The sequence below is a fragment of the Neopelma chrysocephalum genome, unplaced genomic scaffold (assembly GCF_003984885.1).
Source record: "Neopelma chrysocephalum unplaced genomic scaffold, ASM398488v2 Primary Assembly neopelma1_63, whole genome shotgun sequence".
Classification (NCBI taxonomy): domain Eukaryota; kingdom Metazoa; phylum Chordata; class Aves; order Passeriformes; family Pipridae; genus Neopelma; species Neopelma chrysocephalum.
In genome coordinates, this window is record NW_020897720.1 from 8,840,479 (window position 1) to 8,861,323 (window position 20,845).

General features: G+C 49.9%; 2 protein-coding genes across 6 annotated transcripts in view; both read right to left on the reverse strand.

The window, feature by feature from the left end:
* CYFIP2 (cytoplasmic FMR1 interacting protein 2) overlaps positions 1–16,186 on the reverse strand; it is a 54,050-nt gene extending 37,864 nt beyond the window's left edge. For 2 of the 5 annotated variants that reach the window (XM_027682439.1, XM_027682440.1), the window contains exons 1-10: positions 16,047–16,186; positions 13,746–13,809; positions 9,224–9,364; positions 7,139–7,228; positions 6,981–7,058; positions 4,046–4,147; positions 2,886–3,067; positions 2,489–2,585; positions 1,692–1,820; positions 350–454 (exon numbers count right to left, since the gene is read on the reverse strand). In XM_027682439.1, coding sequence (XP_027538240.1) covers positions 350–454; positions 1,692–1,820; positions 2,489–2,585; positions 2,886–3,067; positions 4,046–4,147; positions 6,981–7,058; positions 7,139–7,228; positions 9,224–9,340 — 900 coding nt within the window. In that variant the 5' untranslated portion in view covers positions 9,341–9,364; positions 13,746–13,809; positions 16,047–16,186. Of the gene's footprint in view, positions 1–349; positions 455–1,691; positions 1,821–2,488; positions 2,586–2,885; positions 3,068–4,045; positions 4,148–6,980; positions 7,059–7,138; positions 7,229–9,223; positions 9,365–9,781; positions 9,801–13,745; positions 13,810–16,046 lie in introns of those variants that run through there. The other 3 variants (XM_027682435.1, XM_027682437.1, XM_027682438.1) reach the window with 3 other exon arrangements.
* Positions 16,187–19,079: 2,893 nt separating this feature from the next.
* The window catches only part of ITK (IL2 inducible T cell kinase), a 30,524-nt gene continuing 28,758 nt past the window's right edge, over positions 19,080–20,845 (reverse strand). Inside the window, exon 17 of the mRNA XM_027682571.1 lies at positions 19,080–20,799. Coding sequence (XP_027538372.1) covers positions 20,728–20,799 — 72 coding nt within the window. The 3' untranslated portion in view covers positions 19,080–20,727. The remainder of the gene's footprint in view (positions 20,800–20,845) is intronic.

Sequence of the window (20,845 nt, forward strand, 5' to 3'; positions counted from 1 at the left end):
ACGCCCTCCCCCTCCTCAGTCCCTTGGCAGGAAGCAGGCAGAGCTGCAGCAGCAGCTCCCCAGCTCCAGCACCAGGGGAGCAGAGCCAGCTCCAGGCACTGCTCACCCATCCCTGGCCTTGCCGGCACTGAGGGCTGGCATGGCCCATGCTGCAACTCTGTGTCCATGGCTGGTCACAGCAATTCCATTCCCCAGACTTTGGCTCAGACAATTCCTTAACCCTTTGGGGTTTTTTGGACCTGTAAACGATTCCTGTGGTTTATTTTTTGCTGGCAGCATGTGCAGTGGAACGAGTCGCTAATCCATTGGTCTGCAATAACCTCCAGCCTCACCCAGACAGGTCACTGACCTTGAAGAATTTGTCTATTTTGCTAAGGTTGATTCTCTTCTTGGCATCCAACTTGTAAATGTTGCTGACATTCCCATCCATGAGATACAGGCCAAACCCCATCACCTGGAGAAGATGGAAAGGCAAAATTTCATTAGCATGAAGTCAGCAGCACAAGTCAGTCAAAGACAGTTCTCTACCACTTGGCATGAGGAAAGACCATTTCAGGCTCCTGTGCCACCTGACTCTCCTGAGGAGACTGTCTAAAACATGCACATATCTTCAAGGATGCACATGGCAGGCTGAGGACAAAAAATAGATTGCTTCTGTTTTCTGTGCAAAAACATGGTGCTTCCTTTGGCAATTTGTTCCTTCTCTCTCCCCCACATAACAACAGCCCAGAAGTCTTCTCCACCCAAAGCCAAACATTTACACCCAGAGAACAATATAAACATTTAAAATATTCTCCTGGATTGATTTTTCCCCCCATTAATTCAGTAAAAATCATTACAGACAGTCAAACTACCCACATTATCCTTCAAAGAACCTGAGCTGACTCACACCATGGTAGTGAAGTTTTTATGGCAATAGTGACTGCAATCATTGCCAAAAACTGACTGACAGCAAGGACAAATACACCAAACAAGCACATACTTTGGCATCTTCATCTTGAGGGCTCTTTACAGTCAGGAAAACAAACCTGGAAGGACCTGCCTTCTGCAGGGAATGGGCACCAAGAAGAAAATTCTGGGTTACAAAGTTGGTGGTAATGTTAGAATGCCCTTTACAGTTACCCAGGTCAGGCCCGTGATCCTGCATGTCCATGTACAACAGAAAAACCTTGGGAAGGATTGTGGGAAAACAGAGAGATGGAGATGGGGAAGAGCAGAGGAAAAGGAAAGAGGAAGGAATTTTTATATGGGAATATGGAAGAAGATCAGAAAGGACAGCAGAGAAATGGTGGGAGAAGGTTCAAGTCACAGGAGTAACAGAAGCAGCTCATGGCACTGCCCAGCAGAGATGTCACTTTGGAGCACGGGGGTGGAACATCTCTGACCCATGGCCCCAACCAGTCTGTTCAGCTACAAAGAAGAGGTGAAATGGGAGGACTGAGGTATCACAGAAAAGACAAAGTAACAGGGATCAGAAAGGAAACGGAAGAGGAAGCAAAGCAGTTCTGCTGCTGCCTGTGGAGCAACTTGTGTGACCAGAGGGCACTGGCTCTGCAGAGGAGGGATGCATGTAAACCCAAAGGTGCACAAAATTAAGAAATTGAAAAGAAACATTGTCCTGAATTTCACTTTACTAAAACAACAGTAAAACCATGAAAGCACCCAGCCCCACAAACGTGGCTAAACCTTACCTTCAAGAGCATGTGCTTCTCACTTGGAGTAAGATACATCTTGTTTTCATAATAATCCACACAGATGTTGACAATATCAGCCAGCAATTCCTCGTAGCCAGGGATAACCTCTAGTTGTTGGTGCAGGCACTGAAACATCAACAGAAGCCACATTAGTGGCATGGGCTGAAGAAAAGCAGCAACCAGGGAGGAAACATATTTGAAGGATTAAAAGTAGAATGATAAGAGGTACCTTCAAACCTCTTCTATATGCTTTTCTTAAGTTACTGGCAGAAGACTGACCTCATGGTACTACCCGGAAGGAACAACCTTCCTCTGCAGGGCAGCTCTCCCCTTCAGACTGATCACAAAAGCCAAACATCACACAGGGAGATGCAAAGGAAGGTGACTCAGAAGCAACTTTCTGACTCTCCTGTTTCTGTACAATATTGTACCTAATTAGCAGAAACTATAGGGCCTGTGAAGTGTGGAGGCCATGGGGTCTGAGCTGAAGTCCCCATGCAGCCACAAGGGATGGATTTCTTGAAGTTCTGGCAGAACTTCCTCCTCCCCCTCTTCTTACATCTTTCAGACCTTCATCTTTGTCTTGACATAGAGACCTTCAAAGCCATCCAAGATGATGCATGAGAAGGAGATATTGCTAGAATTACACAGCCTGACCAAAATACCATTAAAGTCAGTGGCAATGACTCAACAGCTACTGTGACAGTCTGGTCTGAAGTGCTGTCAGCCTCGACGAGAGCATTCCTTTTCTCTACTCACAGAAAGGTTCAGCAGTTCAGAGAAAAGGGACCTGCCTGTGTGATGCGGTTGTGGTTTGCCAGGAACATGGAGAGGTTCTGGGACTCCTGGATGGACTGGGGGTCTGCCATCTTCCGCAGAAACTGGGCAGCTCTGGAAGGGGAGAAATCCAACATCACCAAGGATCACTAAGCCAGCATGAGACTGTCACCACTCACCTCCCCTGTCTGAGCTGCAGTGCCACAGCCTCACACCCCACTGCAGCACAGTTCTATTTACCAAGAGGGAATCAAAACACACGAGGGCAGAGATTTGCCTAAACTTGCAAAGAGAGCCTGGGAGAGCACAGAAACCCACCCTCCAGCCTGCTCAAGTTCACATGTCTGCCCAGGCGCTTCCCATGCAGAGCAGGCACAGTCCCGTCCCCATTCCCACTGTTTTGGCCCCTCTCACCTTTTGTAAGCAGAATGGTCATTTTTGACGCTACACTTCATGTTCTTCAGCTCATCCAGGACGGCAAACATGTTAATGAACTTGCCCAGAGTGAGGAGATAGGCCTCGGAGACAAAGTCCTTCCTCCGCTCAGCGTGGCACAGGCGCTTCACCTCACTGCAGAACCGCTCGATCGCCTTGCGCTGGGGGGCAGGGGGACAGGTCATCCCTGCAGTGGCTCATGCAGGGTCATCACACCACCATTGGGACCCCACTCCACCCACCACCAGCTGCTTCCTTCAAAAAAAGCATTTTTTGGCTGGGGATGGAGGTCAGGGTCCCTCTCCACTGTCCCCATGAAGCGGAGCAGCATTACACACCACTGCCGACAAACATCCTCAGTGCTCGTGAGTGTGGCGTGTTCTGCAAAACCAAGCTTCAGTTTTTATGTGGGACATAAAGACCTCACAGGACACAAAACCTAAAAATGATGGTGAAACTCAGCTGTGGCCCGTTACAATGCAGGTGGTGATGGGGAGAGGCCCCTGGAGCCCACAGCAGCTCTGTGATTGCCACATGGTCATTGCTCTGTTGGGGTCTAAGTGTATTATTTTGTCAAATGCCTCAGGTGTAGCAACTGCTAAATTTAAGCTGTGGTGCTCTTTGCCAACTGCTCCTGAGCTCAGAGGCTGTGAACACATCCTTGTTCCTTTTGGCAGGGGAAGAAGGTGTCCAACTGCAAGGCTGTATCCCACTCCAGGCACCACCTGCACCACCAGCCCTCAGCTCTTCCTGGCTTTGCTTCAGAGGGAAGAGCAGAAGAGTAAGATGTGCTGGTGCTGGGGAAGAATCAGCTCTTCACATCGGCCAACAACCCAGAGAAACAGTAGCCTGTGCCACCCATTACCTCCACACAGTGGGGGCTCTGGGCCTCCATGAACTTGAAGGGCTGAGGTGTGCTCTTTCCTGACTTGTACAGAGGATTTTGGGGCTGATCAAGGGACACATAGATTTTCCTTCAGACAGGTCTCAGGTATCTGCTCACGTGGCTGCAAGGAAGAGACCTATCAGAGGCTTGGGGGCTCTCCAAGCTGTCCTGGCAGGCAAGGATAGCACAGCCCTGCTTAGGATGTTAACACCAAAGTAAGAGATTATTTCTGCCTCTCTCCTTGACCACTTACCTGAAAATACATGAACTTCATAAGCTTGGTGACTTCTGGCTCCAGAACTTCCACCGTCTTCTCATAAATCTCCACTCGGTTTGGCTGTTCGTTACATTTCACCTGCATTGCAAAGAAAATCATCCATGTCAGCATCAGCTTCCAACCCTGCCGTGGACCACAGTGGCTACCATCTTCTCCTTGTTTCACACTGAGTCCCACCTGAGGACAATGGAGGTACCCAAGAGGGAGCTGGTTCTCATGGCAATACGTGACAGTAGAAGGGGCTATTTTCAGACACTAAATTCTCACCGTGCATTCTAAAAAGGCATTCTGAGGAAAAAATGTCTCCTAATGCATTTGTCTGGGATAGAACACAGGCAGTATGGAGTCTGGACTTGCTGCACAGTGTGGGAATGTTGTATCATAAAGTTATCTGAGACTTTGTGTTGCAAAGTCCCCTGGGCACACAGGGCACCAGGCTACAGCTCTGCTATGGCCTCACTGGGATTATTTTGGTTCTGTTGCTGACCCGTTAAAAATCACTGGGCTTGTCTGTGGCTCACAGCAATGAATTGAGTCACCATCATTGGAATCCTGGGAAGCTAAATTTAAGGACTTACTCAGTTGTCATCCATCTCACTTCCAACAGTTACTTGGAGTCATTACCAAACTTTTAGGGAAAACCCCAGCTGCGCAGGGGAATGCATCCTGCTGTCCTCCTCTGGTTCTGTTTGCAGCTGTTGCTCACACAAGGCTGTGATGGGGCTGACAGCTCTGGTGCACTTTCAGCAGCTGATGCACAGGGCACAGGGGGACACGTCAGCCAGCTTCATATGGGGGAAGATGCCAAAGTAGCCTTGCCCTCTCTGTAGTGGGCAATCCAATGTCCCTGCCATGTTCTACACTGCAGTTAGGCAGTATCACAAAATCACAGAACATGCTGAGTTGGAAGGGACCCACAAAGATCATCAAAGTCCAACTCCTGGCCCTGCACAGGACAGTCCCAAGAATCACACCATGGCCATGAGGAAGCAGCTCATGGGAGGGAGGTGTGGTGCACCTTTAGGTGTAGGCTCTGTCCTTCATCTGGAAAACCACTGTTCTTATGTAGCACAGGGAGAGTAGCCAGGCTGGGGGGCTGAGCACAGAACCCTCCTGGCCATGTGCCCTATGGCAAAGTGCAGGGGTCATTCCAAGATAAATCTGGTGAATCTGTAAATGAACCCTCTGCCGTGGAGTTGTCTGTCCCTCCGTCACACGTGGAACTGCCTGAGGTCCTGAGGGGGAGGACGAGGCAGAGAGCAGGGACCCTACAAGCTGCTCAGAGAGGCACAAATGTTGCAGGGAGGACGTTAAAACAGATGATCTGTAGCACTTGTCTTGCCATCAGCTGAACCACAGCCTGCCTTCCATTGGCACAGCCATGAGAGGCAATAGCAGCACAGCATAACAAACAAATAGGAGATAAGCAACTACCCAGTCAGCAGCAGAAATCTCCCCATTGCTGGGTCTCATGAGACCATCAGCAGAGTACAACCCAAGGGGAATTGAGGTTTGACCTTTCCTGGGGAATCACAAACATGGGCATTACATTATGTGGAAATGTTTTTTCCTGGCTCCACGGAAGAGCCACAAACCCTTTTATCTGTAGGGTTAGTGGAAGGGCAGAGCACCCATCCCAGCACGTGTCAGTTGGCATTTTTGCAGGGATCCAGCACGTGTTCACATTGCAGGAGACTGAGCTGAATCATGATCAGTGAGCCATGTGGGCAACCTTACTCATGTCTGTAGGTGTTTGCAGGATGAAGCCATCAAAATCCAGGTTGGAGAGTGAAGGACTACAGAATAATTGAAGAATAACGAGCAGTAGAGGAGGACAATGATTAAAAACATGGGGAGATCAGGATCCTCATAAGTATCAGCAGCAAAAAAAGAGCCTTTGGGGAAATGTTTCTGTCATATTCAAGTGCTCCTTCATTCATCCTCGCACAACTTCAACAATTTTAAGGGGCTGCTGTGGGAGCAGAGAGAGCATCCCACAATCTTAGCACCAGACTGGGATACTGAAACTTGCCCCAGCTGCCCAATCTGCTCTGTGCCAGCCTGGGAGAGCCTGAGACTGCCACCTATTGAAAGGACCTGCTCTTCTCATCCCAGCCTGCCTGGGCTCCCTTCTTCACACAACACAAAAGTCTCACTTGGGACTGGGGAAATTTTTAGCTGAAGTTCTTGATACCATACAAAGGTATGAAGAAAGTGTGATATAAACCAGATGATTTTACTCTCAACTTCCAAAAACTGCCTCTGCCTGAAGCAAACTCAATCTCCTCACAATGTGAGAGAGAAGACTATTCAGGTGGTGCACTGGTAAGAAAATTGCTTTGAATTAAAGCAAAGCCTACCTGTTCTCCAGAGAGAGACATGGATAAAGACCCAAGTGATGAAACACAGCACCATCCCATGCACTGTGCTGGACCAGAGCTGTGCTCAGTTCTGTTAGGAGCTGTAAGACAAACAAGCTGGTCCTGTGGGACTTCAGGTGCAACCACTTCATGGGGCAGGGAGGGGCTCATGAAAGCAGGAAATGTATGTAAGGCAGTCAGCTGGTGGGGAGTGTGTTTGAGGTGAGAAGCAATGCTAGGAGCTGTGAGGGATGGAGCCCTCATATGCACGAGAGTGCAGAGCAGATGCCCTTTACTAGGGCTGTAGTACAGACCTGCTTCTGAAACAGCTACCAGCTGCTGAGTAGTGGTTGAGACCACTCAACCCAGTGGTTGAGAGTTTGGTGGGGAGGAGACAATTTGGAGAGTCATTGGTCTTTCTTTTTAACTTATCTGCTTTAGTTTTCTTTGCTTTTTTTTGGTCTTCCGTCTCCACTCCAAACTAACCCACGCTCAAGACAAAACCAACTAGATGCTCTGGGAACATCCCTGTCTGGGAAGGGCTTGAGTACCTGAGGGATGGCTCGTGAGCAGCTCCTCCACGTGTAGAGCATCACGGCGTACTCGTGGCCTTCTTCCAGCATCTCATTCTGAAACACAGAGAGGTGTTGATGGGGCAGGGCAGGCACTGCAGGCTCAGCACCACTGGGGCAGTGCCCGGGGGACTCACCATGCTGGAGTGCACCGTCGCCTGCTCGATGTACCTGGCAATGCCGGTCACAAAGGCATTTCTGTCTTCAAAGTTTGTGTCAAAATTAGCCTGTGGTCAAGATGAGGATTAAAATACAGTTAGTTGTTTGCTCACCTGATACAGTCTAACATGGGATGAGTTGGCAAAAAGCACAATCATTAGGGGTCTTGGGGAACGGGAACAGCCTATGAACAATTTAGGTGCTGCACCTCAAGGTCTGAAATAGGTTCATATATACACCCTGAGATGCTTCTGAACCACACATGTTCATTAGAGGAAATCCTGCAGGTTATATGTGTGGAAATATGGCAGTTAAGACTGACAAACCCTTGTAAAATCAAGCCAAACTTTACTGCAGCCACACTATGGACCAAACCTACAGCAATTATTCTAAGGATTTTAGCCTAGTAACTCAAAGAAAGATGCAGCATCATTAATATCTGTTTGTGCCCTGGCTGCTAGGGAAAGACCACATCCTGTCAGCTGGAATTGCAAGGGATAAATACACCGAAAAGGCAGGGAATGAGTTGTCTGGAAAACAATATAAAAGTCAGCACTCATGCAGGTGCTATTATCAGTGCTACTGTTGCTCTTGCAAGCACAAACCTTGTTGGGATGAATAGCTGTTTTGGAAGCTGCAATATTGCTTTGGGTTGGGACAGGGGAGCAAGAAAGTGCAGTGGAAGGTGGGGGATGGAAAAGCAGCTCCTCAGCCTCTCTGCACCCAGTGCCCGTTCACACGCTCTGCGCTCAGGTGATTTCCTCCACCCAGGCTGGCTGATGGTATCTGCTGCAGGGCAGGGCAGACAGAAGTCCCAAGCACCCAGAGCTGCTCCTTGCAATGGCATTAGCACTGCAGTGACCACACTCACCTCAATAACTGATTTCCTGAGTAGGAAAGCCGGGAGCACAGACCCATCGCCACAGGGCTACTCTTCTTAATGCCTCCAGGACTTCATATGTGACTAATGTGACAACAAAAGCTGAGCCTGCACAGGCATTTCTGGCTAGCAGGGGAGAGGGCTATATACAAACGGAGTATGATGAGGAAACATCTCCATACCCTGCTTAGAGAAGGTTTTTAGGCCAAGCTGTGTGCACACACTCGTGGTCCTGAAAGGAGGCTGTGCCATAAGGCTGGACCCTGAGCCCCCCATGGGACACAAGCTGGCAAAGGCTAAAAATTTATTGAAAGAAGAAATAAGCAAAAAATGGTATCAAGATTTTCCAGGGAGAGCTGAAATTTGAACAGCCCAGAACAGCCTTTGGGTCTGATAACCTATAAAGATACTAAGGCCCAGGGTCTGACCTGCTGAAAGAGATACTGTAATTCCAGACCCCTGCCTACAAGGCACAGCAATCACGGTAGGAGTGTATTTATACACTGCCACGGGTAAGCCATGAATTCAGGAGTGGCAGGATGGAGAAAGTAACCCCCTATTATATTTAACCCTGGGTGTGTGCTATAGGGCAGGGTGTGGTGGCTGGCCAAGCAGCCAAGGCATCCCACTGTGTAACCAAAAGCAGGAGGTTGAGCTGTGCCCTGGGCTCACGCCAAGCTTTGCTTGGTCAGTGCAGCTGCAGCTAAATCTGAGGTTGTTCAGGGCAGAGAAGTGATTCTAGCAGCTGCCCTCCCTTGCATGCCAGCAGCTCCCCCAACCAGCAGCTCCAGCTGTGCTAGTAGCAAAAAGTCAGGCAGAACTTTGATCTCGCCCTGCTTAGATGCAAGCACTATCATAAAAAGGAAGCACAGAAATATGTGCACAAAAAAACATTGCCGAGAACTTTCTGCTGTTATCACAAATCTTATCTCCTGCTTCCTACCCATTCATGCACTCTCGTCCTCATTTTTGCTCAGCCTTAAAAATCCCTTTCACCAATCTCTGGTGCTTTCCTTTTAAAGTCCTTGGGAACAGATTTGTGGCTAGATCTGTTCTGAACACTTCCTTACACATGCTGAACCCAGGATGTTTTCAGCTAGTTCTCACAGCACCGTGTGCCCCGTGCTTTGCATGAGCTACCAGAACAACCCTCCCTCCCCGCTGCCCCTGGGGGCTGAAGTACCTGGTACATGATGGAGGAGGGAGGTGGTTCGATGCATGGCTGCTGGTCTGGCAGAGGCAGCTCCTCCAGCAAGTCCACGTTGGACAAGGCATCCTCTAGCGTGACGTGAGTCGTCATGGTTCTGGATGTTCAGTTTCCACACTAAATCCAAAGTAAAAGAGAGGGTGATTGCCCGACAAGACAACCAGCCAGCAGGCAAAAGACCGAGTGGGAAAGTTCTGAAGGACAAAACCAGCCCCACAACTGGCTGGCACTGCAGGGGATAAAATCACAGTTTATCTCATTTTCCTCTCCTTGTGTATTTAACCTACATCTCTATGTCATCTCTCCTTCTACAACTCAGCTGCAGAGTAGGAATGCAGAATAAGAGGAACACAACTGCCCACCCAGGCACTTCTCTCCTAACTCTATGCAAAACTATCTGAGACAGAAAACAGCTGGGTGCTGCAGTGCAGCTTTAGCAGCCCCAAGTGAAACCTCCAAAATGCAAAGTGGTGCTATCAAGAATATCTCTCGAAGCAGCATGATTAAAAAAGTATGACAGATGCTGACACTCACATGCTCTGCTTCTCACACACATGAACGGCGCTGGAAACTGTAAACAACCAACTGCACTCCCAAAGGTGAATGGAAAGAGTGCTGTGCAGGCAGGCTGTGGCACTGCAAGCAGCCAAAAAAGAAGTTGCTGTAAAATAGAATTTCCCTGCTTTTACCACAGACACGGAATCCACTGTCACTCCCAGCCCACCCTGGAGTCGCCAACAGTGCCAGCTGCACACAAAATAAAATCAAAGGGAAACATTCCTGAAAGCTCCCTGGCACTCACCCCAGGCAGGCACCCACTGGGAACCCCAGCACAGACCTCGGTGTCCCTCGTCTCCTCTGCCACTCACCTTGGCTGTAAGTGCACTGTCACCCAGGCTCAGCACTTGTGTAATCACAGCCACAGGGCTTCCCTGGTTAATGCCTAATCCTCTGCAATAGCTGTGCCCGACCTAGAGCCTGTGTCTCCTAGAAAAACACCCCACTGCATTTAAACATTTGCAGAGAGAGAATACTTTAAATATTGACATGTCATTCAATTAGCAAATCACCCCCTCAGTGTTTCTTTCCTCACTCAGAGCCTGTCTAATTTCAAATGTGAGCCTTCTGAGTCTTATCACTCTCATCTGCAGGACAGCAGAGCTCTCTGTTATCAAAGTTCCCATCAAGATACTCACAGTTCAATAAAACACCCTGCAACCTTCACTTTGGCTCAGGCAAGCAGACCAAGCTCTTCGCCCGCATAGCATGTTTTCCAATCCTTTAATCATCTCTTTGGCTTTTCTCTAAGCTTTTGCAACTCTTGCTGAAGTGCAGACACGGTAGCAGGACACAAGGCTCCAGCAGTGACTGCACAAGAGCCAGATACAACAGCAGCATAACCTCCCTTCTTGAGTACAACCACACCAGCTCCTTCGCTCACAACAGCAGCTCTATGGTCTCCCATACTCAGCCAATTATCTGCTACAAATCCCTTAGGGTTTTCCCCCCCGAGTTGAGTCACTGTTTCCAAGAGTATAAGTTTGCTCTTCATTTCCAGCACTGGGAGCACAGAAGGACAATGGCTTTGGGACATCCATAGATGGAGACACACAGACCCAGCAAGGTCCACTGCCAAGAGGGATGCGCTCTGTGTGTAGTACTGGAGTGGTTTCATGCTGGGTGACGAGAGGGATGAGTCTGCTGCTGTGTCTCATCATCATTGCTGCCTGCATGTATGGACTGCAAGAATATGTATGAGCCTGGTAAAACCCATTCCACCTCCACAAATGCCTCCCCAAGGTAGCAGGCAGCTGAGAAACCGGTTTGGTTGTGCCTGCAGCTGAAACATCATTAAATAAGTGCCTGGAAGAAAACAAAATCTGAAGCAGCTTTTTCCCTCCACGCTCAAATTTTTGTTTCCTTCTTCACCCCTCTTTGCTAAAATGGTTTCCTGTTACAAATTGTAGCAACTGTCAAAACCAGACATTATGTTTCTGTAGCTTCCTCCCTGCCTGCCTGCAGGCACCCTGTGCTGCTCCCCATCAGCCGGCGGCTCAGCTCACCAGCCCCATGGAGCCACCCACCCTGCTCCACCACCACCCTCCAGCACCTCTGGACACACCACTGGGATCCCTGAACAACACCCCTGCTACTCACTCATGCTGCATTACACACTTCAGGCTTGAGAAGGCAAAACTTTCCATTTTATAGCTTTGAGGGCTGTGGCTGTTTGTTTGGGCTTATTCCCCATTTCTCTCTTTAAGTTCAATTCTAAGACCATTTGTGCAAGGCAGTTTACTGTAATCAAAAACATCTCCTCAATAACCCTGTGACACCCAAAGACCTCAGCAACTCAAGGGACAAAATTACTGCTGCTGTTTGGGCCATACCAGGAAACAGAGTCCCAGATACAGCATCAGGGTCCTGCTGTGCCAGGCAGCACATAGACCTGTGAGGCCAAGCCAGTCCCTGCCCTAAAGATCTCACACTCTAACAGAGGAAGAGAGGCAGCATGTGGAAATGAATGAGCAGAAAAGGAAGCACTGAGGCATTGTGAGCGAGCGGTGCAATCAGCCACCAGCCCACCCCATGCTTTGCCACGGCTGAGCAGTGCAAGAATCTGGATGCAGATGGAAAAACTACACAGACTTTGAGGGTTTAATACATGAGTCTTTACAGGGACTTCTAATTTCCACTCTACACTTTCTTAAGCCCAACAGGGAAACCAACGGAGGCTACAGGGAACAGTGTGGTCACACAGGACTTCCCCTGGGTCTTGTGTCTGTAGCACATTGCCACAGACAGCAACCTCACAGCTGGAGCATGTGACAGAGGGGCTACTGGTCCAGGGCCAGCAGACCTGGATCATCACCCCAGATCATCCAGAGGAGCAGCTGTGAGTGACCTGCCATCTGCCTCTGCCGTGGCCCCTTGCCTGCTCCTTGGGGTGGCTGTAGGGCTGGGGGGGGGGCCTGTCCTTGGTTGGAGTCCCCTGCCACGTGTAAGCATCCAGCAGTTAGAGGGGTTGTGCACTGCACAAAGGCTGGGGAAGGCTCTGAAGGCATCAGTGATGCTCTGTCTGGTCCATGGGGCACTGCACTGTGTCACCCCACCACGAGGGCAGCCTGGGAGAGCCAGAAGGTGAAGCTCCACTACCACAGACCCACACTGTTCTCCCTCACCTTCCTGCAGACAGGTTCTTACACAAACACGTGGGGGCTGTCCCATCAAATCCAGTTTCCTCCCCTCTGTCCAGTGAAAAGGGGGGCAGCTGTCAGGTAATCTGTCAGCAGCCAAGCAGCTCCAGCCCAAGGAAGTCAGGGATCCCTGGGGACACTCATCAAAAAGCTTCAACTGCCATCCACCACCTGGGCTTCAGGGCAGGGGCAGCTGTGCTGGGAGGCAATGGTTTGGTGTCAGTGTTTGGGCACACGTGGCCGTGGGGCTGGGCCCCCACCACCCAGGGAGCAATGCAGCAGCATGCCCAGAAACAGGGCCTTTTTTCTGTCATAACACATCCACAGAAGGGTGAGGCTTTCCCTTGCATGCAGGAAGCATATCCTGCCTCTCTGGACTCACACACAGCCACACAGGCTGCCAGGAGCCACCTCCATATCCCACTGCTGGTCAGAGAGGCCAAAGTCCCTCTGCTCCTACATGTTTTGGCAAAACTGAAGGTGAGCCTGGCAGAAACCAGCTCCACCCCAGTGAATCCCAGGGCAGGGATGCTGCCACTGGGCTGATTATCCCTTCTGCTGATGAGCATCAGTACTAATGAGTGCAGTGTTGCCCACACTTTCTCCTCCTCTGCTGCAGAAACTTCCTGTTGCTTTCCCACGTCTCAGTTGCAAACCCTCTGGCCATCTCATACACCTTCTGAAGCCAAATGATACCAGAGGCACTGGGGCTTCCAGACACTGCAGGGAGCCTGTAAGGCAGGGCCCGTGCAGAGGACATGGCCCCACCACCCTGAAATGGAGAGTTCCTGACACAGTGACTGTTGTGGCAGCAGCTTGGGGGCCAGATTTCACAGACAACATAGTAAGGCTTTGAGGAGTGAGGATGGACATCCCAGCTATCTGAACTTGCAGGGCATATCCTACCTTCCCCACCAAAATGCTTGCCCAGAAGTATTGGTGCAATATCATTCTCTTTGCAGCAAGAAGCACAGAGGCGACTTTATTGTTCAAGCAGCTTAGGGAAACAAAGAAAGACTTTTAAAAGCAAGGCCATAACGAATATGTTGCATGCATGTGTGCTCAGCTCCAAAGCTGCACAGCTGAGAGCTCTGGGGAAGTGGCACGGGCTGTTCCGGGTTTTCAGCTTGCTTGCTCCTACAGCAGTCAGTCACACTGGAGCTGCAGTAGGTACCAAAAGCAAGAAAGGAGGGAAGAAAAAATGGGAATTGCCCAGAGTCCATGTCCTGCAAGTCTGGGGTGAGATGAGCAGCAAAATGACTTTTGCCAGGGAGATGGCAATGGAGAGGAGGAGGACAAACCTTCTGGTCACCTCCTGAGGATCTGGGATTCTTCTTCAGCTCTGATGCCCAGGCCCTGGGTAACCTGGGAAAGTCAGGGAATTTAGTTTTGCCCCTGTGGTAATGCTTCTCCCTCTTACTCCAAAAATAGCATCTAATCAGTGGGCAGGAACTGTCCTGCCCCAACAAGTGCCCAAGCAGAGTGAAGTCTTATGTCCATAAGAACAAAGTGTTCCTGGTACCCACTGCCTCACAGCAACAGAAGAATAAATGCTTCTGGCCACCAACATATTTTTAGTCCAGAATAACTTCATGGTGCAAAAGTTTAGTTTGACCCTTGTCTAAAATGCACAGTATTGAAGTCCCCTGTGTTTTAGGATGCATGTCATCAACTCCTTCTCTCATGCTCTAAGAATTACTTGTAATTGCAACTATCACCACAGTCAGGAGGTTCTTTATAGAAGCAAATAAGCACAGCCAAGAAGAATGAGGCTGGCAGAGCTGGGCCTCTGCCCTACACAGACACAGATGCTAATAACCATGAAATCACCCTTCCTATTAAAAAAGGAAGCCAAACTGCATGACTCCTGAAGCTGTATCTCCAGTCTACATTTTCTGCCATTCCATTAGGGTTGAGTTCCAGGCATTTGTGCCATCCTTGTCTTTCAGCAACATAATTATTTTGGAATTTATTTCTTTTAGAATAACTTAATCATATTTTTTTCTGGTGCCAAAGAAAGAGGGTCAAGGAAAGAGGAAGGTATATGAAGCTATATTTCCAATAGAGTTGAAAAATTTTGAGCAAGTTTACAGGCAACTCCACTGCTGACAGTTAAAGCACTTCTTGGGAAACCAAATCATACAGGCCAGCATTGTTAATAGTTGACCAGATATTCATCTTTAAAAACCAATCTTCCTATTTTTCATGCAAGGATGATAATTGTTTGTTAACAAAATTATTATAATGAAATCAGCATATTCTGCTTTGCTCATGAGACCCTGGTCAGAAAACGGAAGATTTTGCATATTTCCCAGGCTTCATTAATAACAATTAACTGTACAAAGGAGAAAAGAATCATCCTTTGCAGAGAATTACCATAGAATTATATGGCTGTGACACCAGAATACTGGGCTCATCACCCATTACTGTGACTAACCTCAGACAACTGTCGTCATGCAAAACATGAGGGTGATTTTTGTTTCGGTATCTCGGGGCAGGAGTGGTGCAGAGGCTTTAGCGACTCAGCCTAATTCTTTGAGATCTTTGTGATCCAAAGCCCCCAGGCAGGAACCCCCCGTGGAAAGCGGCAGATGGCAGAGGGGGCCACGCTCTGCTGCTGGCAGTGTCCTCTGACAGCACACACAACCACCACCCTGCCCCCTTCTCCAAAACAGCCCTGGGCACGCAGAGGGAGGCTTTAGTGTGCGCCTCTTCTCCTCCTCCTCGTTCCTTCCCGGTCCTTCCAAACCACGGAAATTTCCTGCGGAATCCATCCCTTGAACCCCCGCCCGGTGGGATGCGGCTGGCACGAGGCATTTCCAGCGGTCTCGGGTGTAAAGTTGAGCACAAAGGAGCTCTGCCCGGCCCCACGCGCGGGGACCGTCGCTGCGGGGCTCCGACCCGCGCCACGGCCCGAACCTGCGGGCGCCGCTCCAGCCATCGCTCCCAGCGCTGGCTCAGCCTCCCTCGCTGCCTCCATCCCCCTCCTCCCCCAGGAACACCATATTTCCACGCCACGGGTGATCTGGGAGCTGGCCGGGGCCCCCGCCGGGGCCGCCCCCCGCCGCCAGCCCGGCGCTGCGCGCCGCCGCTCCTCCACCATCATCATCATCATCATCATCATCGCCATCCCCTCCGCGCCCCGTTCTCCCCGCGCCAAGCATCGCCGCCACCCCGGCTCAGGCTCCCACTGCCACGGCGGGGCCTGCAGCGCCCGCGGGCCCGGGGGCTCGGCCCCTTCCCACGTCCTGGGGGCGCGGGGCCGGCATGGGCGGGGGGGAAGAGGGGGATTTGCGCTATTTTTTCCCCGGCGCTTTGCCGCGGCTGCGGGGAGGCTGAGCGCCGCAGGTAGCTCTAGGGATTGTGGGATACATCCCGCACATCCCGGCCCGGCCGGGCCGCCCGCCTGCCCTCCGCTCCCGGGGCGGCGGCACCTGCCCCGCCGCTGCCCCCCGCCCGCCGCCCCCGCTCCGCGCTCCCGGGGCGGCGGGGGCACCGCGCTCGGCGGCGAGGGGGGAAGGAAGGAAGGAAGGAAGAAAGGAAGGGAGGGGGTGAAGCCGCGCAGCCCCCGCGCAGCCCCGCGCCCACCCCCGCCCGCTCACCTGCGCTCGGCGGGCGCGATGCTCCGCGCCGCGGGATGCTCCGCGGGATGCTCCGCGGGATGCTCCGCGCCGCCCGCACAAAGAGCAGGAAATGGCTGCAGCAAGTGCACTTCCGCGGCTCTCCGCCGGCCCCTCCGCGCGGCGCGGCGGCGGGGGGAGCCCCGGCCCCCGCCGCGGGAAGGGGCTGGAGCGGCGCGGGCGGCTCCTCCCCCAGCAGCGCGGGGGATGCGCGGCGGGGCCGGGGGCTGCATCCCCCTCCTCGCCGGGAAGGGGGGGCCGCAGCTCTGCCCCCGCGGCGGGGACCTCCTGCGGTGGTCGCTCCGCCGGGGCCGGCCGGGCTGGCGGCAGCGCGGCGCCGGCGGGGTCGGGGTCAGGGAAGGCCGCCAGCCACCCCTCCCCGGGGCGCGGAGGGAACAGGGCCGGGGGCAGCTGCTGCAGCCCCTCGGAGGTCTGGTGCTGGCAGAGCGGGTTTGGGTCCCTGAGGAGGCAGGACCCGGCTGGGTTTCCCCATCTCCCTGCTGCTGTGTTTGCTGGGTATCGGGTGTTCAGCCACTCTGCCCCTCGGAGGACCATTGCTAAGTTTAACCTACCATCTTAACAAACATGCTGTTTGCAGAATACGTGTACGTATAGAATACATATGGAGCCTCGGATGACTGAGCATGTTGGGGGCCAAAACCAGAAGGCAGTGCTTTTGCTTGGAGCTCCAGTCCTCTTCTGAGTCAGCATCACATCCAAAAGGTCTTCCTTTTGGCATTTTTGGCATCTGGCTCTTCTTCAGGGACAGGTTTCCAGTCCTTCTGCTCATGTTTCTTTTTAAAGCTCTAATACAGCTCTTCAGATCTACTGTGAAATCCAAACTGGACCTCTCACAGCTTCCAGAGGAACATTGCCTCGTGGTGACTGACACAAGCCCTGTATAGAACTATCTCTGGGAGTAGACCCTTCTCTTTCCCCTGAATAGCGTTTCTTCTTTGGAGGTGGGACTAGATGACCTTTAAAGGTCCTTTCCAACCCAAATGATTCTATGATTCTGTGATATCTATGACTCTATCTCACCTTTGACTGGAACATTTTGTAGCCATCATTCCTCTTTTTACTATTTAATTCTTGGCAGAAAAATTCAGTATTGCAGACACAAAGGATTTTACAGCCAATATTGCTCTGAGGCCATGGGTGAAACCAGGTCAGTTCAAGAAAACTGTGGCAGCAAAGAGTTCTGTGGACTTTTTTTTGCACAGTTTAATCTGGTCCCATTATCAGCTAGGCTCAGGGTGATGGGAATTCCATTAATGTTAGGATAATATTTTAGTTTTCTGCTCCGTGTTGTCTTAGCTTGTAGAATAATAGAATGAGCTGCTCTGCATTTGTCCTGCAGATCTCTGTGCAGGGAAAAATGACAGCGAGGAGCAGCCCCATGCAGCTACAGACTCAGGAGTGTGTGCATCAGCTGGCTCTGTGTGGAGGGGTGGAGGGGAGAGAGAACTCGATGGTGGGAGGAGCTGAACAGAAGAATACACACAAATTTGAAGTGGCTGCCAACTGAGATTTAGCAGAGCCATACACCTGAATCCGTCCGCACTGACGAGTGCAGCGTTCAGAGAGGGACAAAGCCAAACATCACATAAAAACATGTTCATTAAAAAATGTTTCAGGAAATTCTAGATTGTTTTTCAGGCCTGATTTTAAGGTAATTGTGTATTGACAACCCCCACTTCCCCGGGGTGACCAACACATGCACAGGAAAGAGGTTTTCATGGCTAATTCTGCCGCCCTCCAGCCCCTGGTGTCCACTGAGAGGCATCAGCTGCTCCTTCTAGATGAGGTTACTGCTTGACTGCCTTTTCCTAGCAGGGACGCCAGCCTGGCTGTGCCTGTGCCTGGCCATCGCAGCAGCAGGTTGGGGACACGCTGGGATAGAGCTCTGGGCCTTGGCTCCAGCCAAGTGTGCAGCGTCAGCAGAGCCGTGCACCCAGCGGGAAAATAGGGACAAGCACAACCTCCCACCTTGCTGAAACACTTTTCCATTGGGTAAAGGTGGAGTGGCTGAAACATTCAGCAGATTGCAAATGCTTTCTAAGGAGACAGGGAAGGGGTATTCAGAGAAAGGTTACTCACTTTGCAGCAGGAGACTGGTATTCTGACCTCTACTTTGTGGGGAACGTGTCCAGTGAAGCCACATGAAGGGCACCCACCTAAACTCGCCATAGACACTGCTCTGGTGGGAGGAGACTGGGTTACAGTGCACTGACATCATGCAGTTATCCCAATAGGGCACTACCTTTTTGAGATTCCTGAAGTGCCCTGTAAATTATCATGGGGAAACACCCTCTGGGAGCACTCAAATACTACTACTCCCGTTTTATGAAGATTCAGAGAATTTAAAGCTACCATAATGAATGTTTAGACCTAAAAATCTGGTGTCCATATAGTAAATTATGTAGTAAATTACCCAACTTGCAGAGATTCTGAATACTTCATAATAATCTAATCCCAGAACACAGCCATAGTTCTGGGGAACAGAGATATTTCAGAAAGCCAGAAAAAGCCTGTTTGCTTCTTGGTGGGAGGGATTTGGAGGAACAGCAAACTGTATGATTATAATTGCATGAGGATGGTTTTTACATTTTTGCTTACATATAGTGAACCCCACAGTTGGGACTCAGCAATTTTATTGTTTGTAAAAATGAACATAAAACATCACAATATCATTTTGTGCAACACACTCTAGCTAATAAATATTATACATGTACAAATATAAATATAACCTCAGTAAGATCACCTAGCAGAGCAACATTGCTGCTAGTAAATAGCAATGTCCTCAAGCTCAGCAGACCCCTGGTTCCTCCAAGGATGATGAGGTTAGCAAGCCAGAAGCTTAACTTTGTGAGCCTGCAGATGCCCCTGCCACAGAGTGTGTGAAGATGTATAAGGCAGGAACTGATGCCTTGCCCATATCCATATACCTGAAAAGATATTCTGGCTCCTGAAAGCTACCCTAGAACCATGGGTCTGAAAAATACCAAAAATTAAGTTGCCTTCTGTGAAGAAATAGTTCAACACAGGATATGTTAGATCATGGGATTACATTATTTCCTTGTTCCATTTTTGTTGGCAAACATATTTGAACCTGACTTCTGTAATTGGAGATTCTGTAAAAGGAGATTGCTGCTGGAAGTTTGCACCTTAGAGTTTTTGTAAGCTGCTGTCACGTAAGATTTCCTCATGTTCTCACCTGCCCAAAACAGAGAAGCATAAAAAATACATCCTGCATATATGCACATATCATCTGTGAGTCCTCTTGACTTCCCTAGTTACTGTTAATGCTTAGCAGAAAGTTCTGCACTTTACAAATTTACAAATTCTGCAGGACACCAACACCCAGACATTTGGTTTTGAGGTCAGTTATGTCAAAACAGTGTCTCTGTCTTGCAGTGGAAATATAGATTTTAATACCAGGAGATGGATTTTGTTTATACCTTCTTCTGCTGTCACCACATGGAGAACTCCTTGTGGAGAAAGAACCCAGGCAGTCCATTTGCATTGGACTTTTTCTTTGATCAGTCCCTTTGTTCACAGAGGATATGGAAAGGTCTTTACTTTTGATGATTCAGTTACTCTTTGAAGTATGAGAAAACTCTTCTCATTATCACTGGTGCACTGAGCACGTACTCTCCATGTTTTTTCCTCGTGGCTCCCTTGTGAGCCCTCCAGCTCCTTTTTTCCAAACACACCAGTTCAGCAGTAGGTTCCTGTACCTTTTACAGGTAATCAGATCCCAGAACTCTGTCTTGTCCTGGACTGGAAACACATAGCACTCTGCACTGCAGAGTCCTCCATAATTTGTTCAAATGAACTGGATAGAAGTCATGTATTAATCTTCTGATGTAGAAAGACTGAAGAAAAAAACAATATAAACATTCAGCTTTGACTTCCCTCCTCCAAGAATGTCTCCATTTGCATCAGAGTCCCCTTTTCTCACTCACTATACAGTGTAATCTGGGACAATTTCAAAACTCTTCAGGATGTTGCTTTTTCTCTTCCTCCCTTACAAAATCTCATGTTCACACAGACACTTCTTCAGTTTACCAGGTATCCAAATCCTGTTCCTGTTATGCCACAGCTGCAGAAAAAATCATGCCAGGGAAAACAAAACCACCTTAAAATATTGGTGTCAGAAATGCAGTCATTGTTCCTGTGTCTCCCAGGCTTATTCATGTTCAGAGCTTTCAGGTCCAGCCCACTCTGAATTAGAGAGCTGTGGAGATGTCTAAATGTTCCTCCTCAGTTAAAGACAGGTTTTTCTTTTCTCCAGGGAAGACCTTCATTTGGGAGTTCACAAAACAGGAACGGCAATGTCAGATCTCTTAGTTTTGAGGCTGTATCTTCAGGAGAAATACCTTTGCTGGATTGTGTGGTTCAGGACTCTGTGCTCAATTGCTGCTTCTGCTTTTAAGATGCAAACCACATTCTTGGCCAAACCAAAGCCTGTGTCTGTCTAGGCTCTGGAAGACCCAGGGATATCTTGTCTGTCTGGAAGTACCAGCCTCTGCCCTCTCTTCTCCCCAGGCATATGGCAAGTGTTTATGGTGAGAGGATTCCTGTTAATGCTTTGTGTGGGGAAAATCCAGCCTTCTCTCCTCTCAGGACTCTCAGCTGTGCTGAGTGAACAGTGCCATGATTACAGATCATACTCAGAGATTTCACTCAGCTGGAACAACAGAAGAGAAAAGGGTGGCCGCTCCTCTTTCCTCTGAGCAGGGGAGAGAAGAGAGAGGAAGAACATTTTTGTCAGCTTG